The sequence below is a fragment of the Squalius cephalus genome (assembly GCF_949319135.1).
Source record: "Squalius cephalus genome assembly, chromosome: 14".
NCBI lineage: Eukaryota > Metazoa > Chordata > Actinopteri > Cypriniformes > Leuciscidae > Squalius > Squalius cephalus.
In genome coordinates this window covers 28,536,130-28,546,019 of record NC_137135.1, presented here as the reverse complement: position 1 = coordinate 28,546,019, position 9,890 = coordinate 28,536,130, and the positions used below count along the sequence as shown (strand labels likewise).

Below are 9,890 nucleotides of genomic sequence, written 5' to 3'. Positions count from 1 at the left end.
AAACTTTTGAACAAAGTATTTTATGCGCAGTAAAAACAGTACGAAATTATGAAATATGATATTATTGCAATTGAAACTTTTTTCTATTATATATTTTTATTCATGTGGTTGCAAAACTGAATTTTCAGCAGCCATTACTCCAGTCTTCAGAAATCATTGTAATATGCTGATTTGGCTCAATTATTATTGGTGCTCAGTTGTTAATAATGGTTCTTATTATCATCAATGTTGAAACAGCTTTTGCTTCTTAATATTTTTGTGGAAATCGTGATACTTTTTTCAAGATTTATGCATTTCAATTAATAGTAAAATTCCATCAAATTGAATTGAATAATATTATTATTTATATTATACATTAAAGAATGAGTTTTAAATGAATTTTGAATGAGTAAAAAAACTAGAGCTTAATAAAACATTTTGTATAAATCTTAAATTTAAACATATTTCATTGGTCCATTCCCTTGTTCCACTGAGATTTATACAAAATGTTTTATTAAGCTCTAGTTCTTTTTTACTCATTTAAAATTCTTAATTCTTAATACGAATAATATGTAGGCCTATTATTCAATTAAATTTGATTGAATTAACTTGAATGCTTTTTTTAGTGTAAGAACAGCATTTATTTGAAATATACTTTTATAACATTATAAAATAACATTATACATTGCTTTACTTTTGATCACTTTAATGCATCATTGTTGAATAAAAGTATTAATTTCTTTTTCAATCTTATCCTTGGGCTACCCCAAACTTTTGAATCTATCACGGTTTCCACAAAAATATTTAACAGCAAAAGGTTTCCAACTATAATTGGACATAAACATAATAAATAATTGGATAATAAAATGTTTCTCGAGATTCAAATCAACATATTAGAATGAAAGAGGTTATGACTCTAAAGATGGAGTAAATGGCTGCTTAAAATTCAGCTTTGCCATCACAGGAATAAATGACATTTTATAATATTTTAAATAGAATCCATTATTTTAAAATCCGTTATTTAAAATTACGCGACTTTGACAACAGTCCAAGTTATATTCTAGACAACAACAAGAAAGTGGAAAAAAAAAAGTGGAGATGCCGGGGATTGAACCCGGGGCCTCATACATGCAAAGCATGCGCTCTACCACTGAGCTACATCCCCGCCTCTTTCAATGGCAAGATTAAAGCCATTTGTGCTTCAGGTCACACTGCATTCTCGATTACACTACATTCTATGAAGTTGGAATTTCATATAGGCTACATATGGAATGTGACAAACGGGTATCTATGCTTGCGTACAGCGCAACTCCGATACATACAAGTATAAAAAATCACTCCGGTCCGTAAATCCACTAATCCAAACACACTTCCGCATAACCGACACTTGCGGAAGTTCCTCCTTCATCAAATCCTGCAATAGTGAAACCAAAACATTTAGGTGACACTAGTATTGACATTTAACTGCGTGACTACTTTGTTTTTGTGGAGGTTTGTTTGACAACAGTAACTATCAGCTTTTAGTGCACTATTCATGCACTCTCCTGGACCCACCATTTTTGTTGCTCAAGACATCTGTCGGCACAAACATGACTGATGGGACAGGGTGAGGCAGAATTATGGAGGATATTATTTGTGTCAGCTCGGGCAGCAGCAGTGACGACGACTCTGATTTAGAGGTTATAAGTAGTTACAACGAAGACAAAGAAGATGGAGTTCCGTTCATCCGAACAGAATGGCTCCCAGTCACACCTGTAAGTTTACTATTTGCAGTTTGTCTTTATCAGAGTCTCAAGGTCTTGATTGATTTTGTCCGCTTGGGCTTTTATCGATTCCTGTCGATTACACATGCAAATCGGAGATTTGTTCAGGGTGTGCGTGAACTTACACTTGTTTCCAACTGCACGTGCTTTTCGCTTTTTACACATTAGCTGCAGGTACGTTGGAACGCGCGCAAATGACGTCACCGAGTATTTAAGAGATTTTGATAGGATTGCAGAACACAACAACCTTCAAGTGCATAATAAAACTAAATAAATATAATTTATATATATATATATATATTAGGCATTTCTATAGAGTTATATAAAATAATGTGATAAATTATTATATATAATATAATATAATAAATCGGCTGATATTGGTGAATATCTTTAGTAAATTTCGAGTATTGTGTGAAACAGTTTAATTTAAGCATGTATGATGAATGTGTGTACATATCATTTGCTGTTTCGCGGTTCTCTGGAATAAGTGATTCTGATTGGTCAAACGTAACCCGCCCCCCTTAGTTACTGTCGCTATGTCCGACAAGCTACGCGGCTGCTCTCACGCAGTGAAAAATACATCGCGGAGCAGAGAGGAGACTGACAACACGCTGACAGACCAGCTTACTTTTCGGTTACTTTTACCGAATTAAACATATTAAACAAAGTCTCACCTTTCAAATTTGGTCATTTTTTAAAATAAATTTAAACGATAAATATCGTTTTGAGGCTCTTAAATGTGTCTGACAGATCGCTGTAGCATTGTTAAAGCTGCTCGTGAACCGATCATCTCTTCCTTCTAGTTCATTTATAGCATCAAATAAACATGAATGAACATAAGAAGGAATGTTGTTTTAACCGCGGAAAGGCGTCAGTACATTCCGTTTTTCAAGTTCAAATCCTCTGGTAAGTCCCGCCCATCCGTAAAACCCCGCTGGACCTCAAAGTTGAAAAACCGTCAATGCAAGTGAATGGGAGAAAATAATTATTTTCTGGTCCCGTTTGAATTGTGCCATGAATGTGAACATATGTTGTCTGTGAATTTTTTATAGAACTTTTCATGTTACGAGTTTGACAGTATATGGTATGATTCTTCAGCTAGCAGTTGTGGAAAAGACATAACGAGAAAGACTACATGTCGCCTATGTGACGTCACCCCATAAAGTTGACTTACCCGTGGTTTTCGCCAACTTCAACGATTTTGTCCTCTCCCTGAAAGAAGGCGGTGAAGTGCATTAAAGACACAGCCATGTTTAGCGGGATCCGTGAGCTAGTCCGTGTGCTAGTGGTGTTGACGTTTCAAACGCGTCGAGAGTTGTAGTCCACAAAGTGCTCTCACACAAAGTCTAACCGTATCAAACTTCTACCCGCTAAATTGTATCATTCTTTACACGAAAAGTTCTATAAAAAATTCACAGACAACATATGTTCACATTCATGGCACAATTCAAACGGGACCAGAAAATAATTATTTTCTCCCATTCACTTGCATTGACGGTTTTTCAACTTTGAGGTCCAGCCATAGACAGTAAAAGGGTCCAGCGGGGTTTTGCGGAAGGGGCGGGACTTATCAGCTCTTGTCGGACAAAATGGCGGATGGCGGATTATGATTGGTTAGATCGCCTGTCAATCAAACTCCCTGCGAAGGGTCAAATTGAGAGCTCAGTATGATAGCTGTGCAGATCTTGATCTTTCGCTCCACCTTCTGTGCAAGTAAGCTAATAAAACTATTTCAACTTTAATAAATATATAGCCATGTATTTATTTGTTTGGTTAAGTAACTTAGCAGTATAATAAGTGGGATGAAGGCCCGTTTACAACAAGGACGGTAACTATAACGATAAAGATATTGTTTTAAAAATCTTTTCAGATGTTAAAGAATAGCACAATTATAACGGCATATTATAACTTATTAACAACGATTTGTCCACAGCTAATAACGGATAAAAACATCGACAGCCATTGAGCATATAGCGGCTGACGACTGAACTGCAGCGCGCGCTTATTATAAACTAAACGATATTCTGCGTTGGTGTGGATGCTAATATAGCTACGGTGTTAACGGAATTTAACCCTTCACCCTTTCAGTATTATTTTGTGATGGTAATCAACTGTCTATATGCTATATATTACATATCGTCCATTAGCCACCTGGGGCTGGTTGCATAAACTGCTAAGACTAGTCTTACAAGTCAGTCATGAACCGGAAGTTACAAACGACTTTTCTCCATGCTTTTCTCCAGTGTTGTGAGTATTTCCAAGTGAAACGGAATATTGAATAGAGGGCAGGGTTTTACTTTAGCACTCCTCCTCTCCATCGCTCGCTTAATGGTTTGAGGGGCACATGACAGGAAGAGAAGAGAAGTCGAGGGGGGAGGGAAGGATAACATATTTGATTAAAGAATATAAGGGCACATGAATTAAAAAAAAATAATGAAGTGCACAGATAAATAATTTGTAATAAACACTACAATATTACATATAAAAATATGAATTGTAAAATTTGATTTCATGGCGACTTTAAGACTGTTCAGAACTGTTTTAAACATAGATTGGTCTAAGTAAGCCTGATTCCCCCTTGACTAACCGCTAGTTTGTCATACTAGTAGGGCTGGTCCGAATACCATTTTTTGAGCTTCGGTAGAAATGAAGATCGAATATTCGAAGCTTCTGAGAGAGGGGGCTGAACATATTCTTCTCTCTAATAAAGGCAGGAATCTCTGTGTCTGTCTGTCTGTTTGCATTGGTCTAAGTAAGCCTGATTCCCCCTTGACTAACCGCTAGTTTGTCATACTAGTGCTTAAGACGCAGTCTTATCATAATGGCTATGTTTATGCAACTGGCCCCCGTTCTATAGTTGCCAATAATGGTGGTAAGCCATTGACAGGTCCAATTACCACTATATTTCTCCTGATTTCTCCTACTTTCTTCATTGTTTGTTTGTCTCAGGTCCTCATTGATATCACAGACCATAAGTTAACCCCTCCAAGGCGAAGATGCTCAAGAAGAGATACTTGCTCCTCCTTAGAAGTTATAGATTTAAGTGAAGACGATCCTCCTGATGATGGCGACGTCCAGCTTCAGAATCCGTCACCGACTCTGTCGTCAGTACAAAGCAAAGACAAGAAAGTGCATGTAACACTGGCATCTTTTGGAAAACCTCTAGAATCACAATCTCGAACAAGTGTTGGAAAAGATGTAGCTAATTCAGGGTGTTTTGTAGGGAACAGTGTGCAGTCTGTCGTCTCTAAGTCACTCGCTCAGGAGAACGCTCTCACAGACGTGCTCCAAAGAACAGAAAATCATTTGCATGAGGACACAAATTGTAATTCAAGCTTGTCGTCTGAGCAGTTGAGCTGGGACAAGTGTTTGGAACGTTGCAGCTCCACTGATACAAGTAAAAATTCTTTCAAAAATGTATCTGAAGTATTAAAGAACTCTATTGCAGATATATCGCAGAACACTAAAGACACACAGCTTAGTACACCAGCTGTCTGCAGCATAGACACAGACCAAGAAAACAAAGAAAATTTTGACTCATCACAGAAATGGGAAGGCAGTGTTCATTCTCCTTACAGTCTTGACAGTCCATATTACTGTCCGAGTGAGGTAGATGCTTATATATTTTCTGACTCATCCAATAAATCTGAAGATAAGGATCACTCGTTTACAACATACAACAGTCAACTGTCACCTCAAACCTTTGAACTTCCTTCTGATACTTTTACTGCATCAATGTCCAATGCACTTTCTTTGAATGATAACGTTGAAACGATGAATATCTGCAAAAATGAGGGTCTACATACTCCGGTTTGGCCAGAACCTTCTTCCCCCTCCATACCTACCTCATCTAGGGCCTCGCCCCACTGGAGCCTTGAACTTAGATCTATCCAGAGTAAACCCTGCAGTCCCACTTCCACGGAGATTCTTGCCAGCGACACAGTGGCACATTCCCCTGATCTGTCTTCGCTGAGCTCACCAAGTAGCACCTCCAGCCTCCTCCTCTCGCAGCCCTCCCCGCCAATGTTTTCAGAGAGAGCAGAGCTAAGGAGAAATGATTTAGATGCAGTATCCTCACAAAGCCCATCCATCAGGCTTTGGGAGACAAGCAGCGATTACGACAATGAAAATGTGCCGGATAATGTGGTTTCAGATCTCTCTGAAAACAACTCACAAGATAGACAACATATTTGTCTGGCTCAGTACAGAAAATTAACTCAGTGCATGGGTGGAATGGTTCCACTGATGGTAAGATGTTTTGATGTGTTTTTTTTTGTTGTTTTTTTAATAGGTACATTCAATAGACACAATAATTATATTGGTGTCTTCTTAATTTTATTCTGTATGTACAGTAGCCTAAATCTTAATCTTAAATCACATTTAAGGCCTGTCAAGATTCTTGATTAATCACAATTATTTGAAAAAAAACGCAATAATTGTGCAGTTTAAATTTCAGTCGCATTTTGCTAAAGAATATATAAAACACAAAAGACTTCCCTCATATTCAATTCAGTTCAATTCACATTTACTTGTAATTTCATATGAAATGAGGGTTTGTGGGTTTAATCAGACTGCATTATACTATGTTAAATTAATTATATTATTTTATATAAATATCATCACAACATCAACGTAAATCATAATGACCTATTTTATTATAACTTTAATTATTATATATGATTCAACATATTTATATATTCGACATAGTTATTTGACAATTAATAGTCAGCACAGAATTCATGATTGTGACAGGCCTAGCCATGTTAGCTCATTTTAACAAATCATACAGTAAACTCTTACTTCATACTTTAGCTCTTAAGGTACGATCACATTAAAATTTTTGCAATCGTCAAAAGTGTTGCAATGCATGAAGCACTTTAAATAATTTTCAAACCAAGCAGCTTTCTGTTGGTGAATGTGAAATCTGCATAGGAGCAAAGTTTTTTTTTATATTTTCATTAAAAAAATATTATGTTTATTTATAAGACTATATTATGCATTTCAGAAAACTAGTTAATGCTGCTGTGTAAGTGTTTCTAATACAATGACTGAGGGAGTGATGGCAGATTTTACAGGAACGATAAATGTGACAGCAACCAGACACCCTTGTCTCCTGAACTTGCCAAAGTGTTTGTGAAAATCAGTATTCATACAGCATTCCTAGCAAAATACATTTCAGTCGGTCACTTTTCGTTTTTAACAGCATGACGATGAGGAGGAAGGTGAACACTATGGTCCCGCTGAGCCCCTGTGCCGACAGAGCCTTAGTTTGGTTTACAGCACTATTGAGGAGAATTACCCAGAGGGCACTCTTCAGCTGCTCTCTGACTTCATTCAGCCTCGGTTTTACCCACCGGTGGACATTACGAAACATCTGCTCAGGGGGATTTTCTTGGACCCACAGAGCACTGATGTCCTAGTCGTAGAGGCCTATAACCTATTGATGAAGACTCAGAGGTGAGTGGGATCACATCTGCAACTACTTTGAGTTTTTTCCCCATTTAAAACAGTTTTGTGAAACTATTTTAACTGAACATTTTACATTTTCATGAAAAAGTCATGAGTAAGTCAGAGATGTACCCTGTTAGCTAGTGTATGTGCTCCAACATGTGATCCTATCTGCCCTTCCTGTTCAATGAAAATGGAAATATCCACCCACCCCCAACTCCCCCCAAAAATTCAGGTGTTAAACGTACTATTCATGTTTATTAAATAATTTCAGTTTGTTTTGTATGTTCAGATACCACCCTGTGGATGCTTCTACAGTCCCATGGGATTGGGAACTGATGAAGACGGCTATGAAGGATCAGGTAGGTACTTTTTAGCACATTTTAAATACTTCTATTTATAAGTAATGCTCTAATTTTCTTAAATGTTCCACTCTTCATTCTTCCTGTCTTAAGGAGGACACTAGGAGGTTGCGGACAGAGGTCCGGTACATGCTCCTGCAATATGTGTTGCAGGTTTTAGAAGATGACTTTCATTTTAAACTCAGGACTCAATGTCTTCAACACTCTGTTGCAAAGAAGATGCTTTCATGTGGCCCTGAAACGTTTGGGCAAGTCAGGTGAGTTTAAGCCCCAATCTTTGCAATCGGCTTTACTTGACTTTGCATACAGTAATAAATAATGAACTGTCATATCATATTATGTGTGCAATTATGTGATTCGTGTTCTTAGGGATCTAATAAATTGGATGATTAATGCTGCTAAGGAGTCAGTGAACAACTCAAAAGATCTGGAATATCCAAAGAAAGAGGACAACTGTCTTAAGTATATGAAGTGCTCATTTTGTTATCATTAATGTTCAAATATTTGGGGTCAGTAAGATTTTTTTTTTTAATGAAATGAATACTTCTATTCAGCAGGGATGCATTTAATTGATCAAAAGTGACAATAAAGACACTTATAATGTTTAAAAAAAATGCTGTCATCTTGAACTTTATATTAATCAAATAAGCTTGAATAAAAATGTATCGCATCAACAAACATATGAAGCAGCACAACTGATTTCAACATGGATAATAACATGGATAATAATAAGAAATGTTTCTTGAGCAGCAAATCAGCATATCAGAATGATTTCTAAAGATGTGACACTGAAGACTGGAGTATTGACTGCTGGAAATTCAGCTTTAAATAAATATACAATTAAAAAAAGAAAACAGTTATTTTAAATTGATAACAGAAAATCATACAGACCCCAAAATTTGAACAGTAGTATAAAATAACACATTCTTAGGCAAATATATTTTGCCATACAACAACAGTCTACGGAAAGCAGTTTGGATTGTACTTTCCTTCTTGTCTTTGCAAAAGAGAATCATTTACTTTCTTTGTTACAGGATTGTATTATCTCTTCAGAGGATGTTAACATTGGCCCTAGAGGTGGACAAGGACCCCATCTACAATTCAGACAAACTTTCAGAAGAGCTCTTCAGTTGGCTTGACAGAATGTGTTCTTGCAGGAAGATAAGGTGAACAATAAAAAAAAGATAATCAATATACTTAGAGGTTGCACAGAGCTTAATTGAATGTTGAGTTTTTGCTGCCCTTTGTATTGTTTTAGACTCTTATTGTTGAGTACTCTGGAGAGCAAGCTGCTGAGGTGCAAGTTATTGAAGCTGCTGCTGGATGAGGCTTGTTCTCAGAAGACACGCTTGCCCATGTCTCTAAGCTTGCTGCTACACTACCTTAAGAGCTCCACACTGACTTCAGAACCCTCAGTAAAAGATCATTACAGTGTTTTATTCCAGATTAACAGTTTGCATTGTTATTCTGCATAACAGCTGAACTGATATGATCTCCCTGCATGGTGTGACAGGATGGAGCAGAGAAATGGAGAAAATGGGATGAACTTCTTCAGCTTCTGTGGATGTTGATGCTCAGCTATGAAGAAGTGGTGACAGGTGACAAACTAGTGCTATCACAGCTCTTTTAAGGTTATACATAATAAGGCAAATAAAAAAGAAAATTAAGCATTTGAAAGAAATTTTAAGTGATAAAACCAGGTGATCATAATAGTTTTTCTCTTTACCTTTCTTTCAATCTTTGTTCCCCAGGTCACCTACACTCTCCCATCACAAAGCGTTTTGATAGGATGCATGCTCTGATTTGGACACGGGATGATCAGGTGACATTCTCAGCAGTGCAAGAGGCAGCAGACGCCTTCCTGTCACGAGCAGCAGATGACATCGGCCACGCTCTCCCCATGGGAATGCAGGAATTACTATGCCAACTACAAGAACACATTACTGACATGTCCAGTGTTACTTCAAGTCATTAAACCTTTTAATAAGTTTGTTTGACATTTTTTTTTTTTTAAATAAATTTATTTTTTATACAATTTGAGTTTTTGTTCATTACACATACCAGCCAAAAGCAAATAATAATAATAAATAGAGCCACAACCACAAGTGCTAATTGTCGGGGTATATAAGGTCATGTTTCAAAAGATTCTAAGCATTCTGTTGACAATTTTAGGCAAAATGGATAAAATGAGAATTATTATTTTATCCTAGTAGAAATTAGAATTATGCCTTGTGCTCAAAGCCCTAGTAATGCTGTCCTCATGGAAATGCAGGATTTACTAAATCAACAACAGAATAGTAAATCCTATTACTTGAAGTCATTAAACCTTTTATAATAA

At 36.8% G+C, this 9,890-nt stretch overlaps 1 protein-coding gene across 2 annotated transcripts; it reads left to right on the top strand.

Moving 5' to 3' along the window:
* The first annotated feature begins 1,364 nt into the window (after positions 1-1,364).
* On the top strand, positions 1,365-9,585 carry simc1 (SUMO interacting motifs containing 1). Of its 2 annotated transcripts, XM_079892744.1 has the most exons (10): positions 1,365-1,733; positions 4,692-5,990; positions 6,946-7,199; positions 7,483-7,552; positions 7,646-7,809; positions 7,922-8,014; positions 8,587-8,718; positions 8,811-8,967; positions 9,066-9,150; positions 9,304-9,585. In XM_079892744.1, exons 1-10 carry the CDS (start codon positions 1,599-1,601, stop codon positions 9,525-9,527), a joined length of 2,613 nt encoding a protein of 870 aa, XP_079748870.1. In that variant the 5' UTR covers positions 1,365-1,598; the 3' UTR covers positions 9,528-9,585. The 2 variants fall into 2 exon arrangements, with proteins under 2 accessions (XP_079748870.1, XP_079748871.1); XM_079892745.1 differs by lacking the exons at positions 8,811-8,967; positions 9,304-9,585 and having other exon boundaries at positions 9,031-9,107.
* The last annotated feature ends 305 nt before the right edge of the window (positions 9,586-9,890 follow it).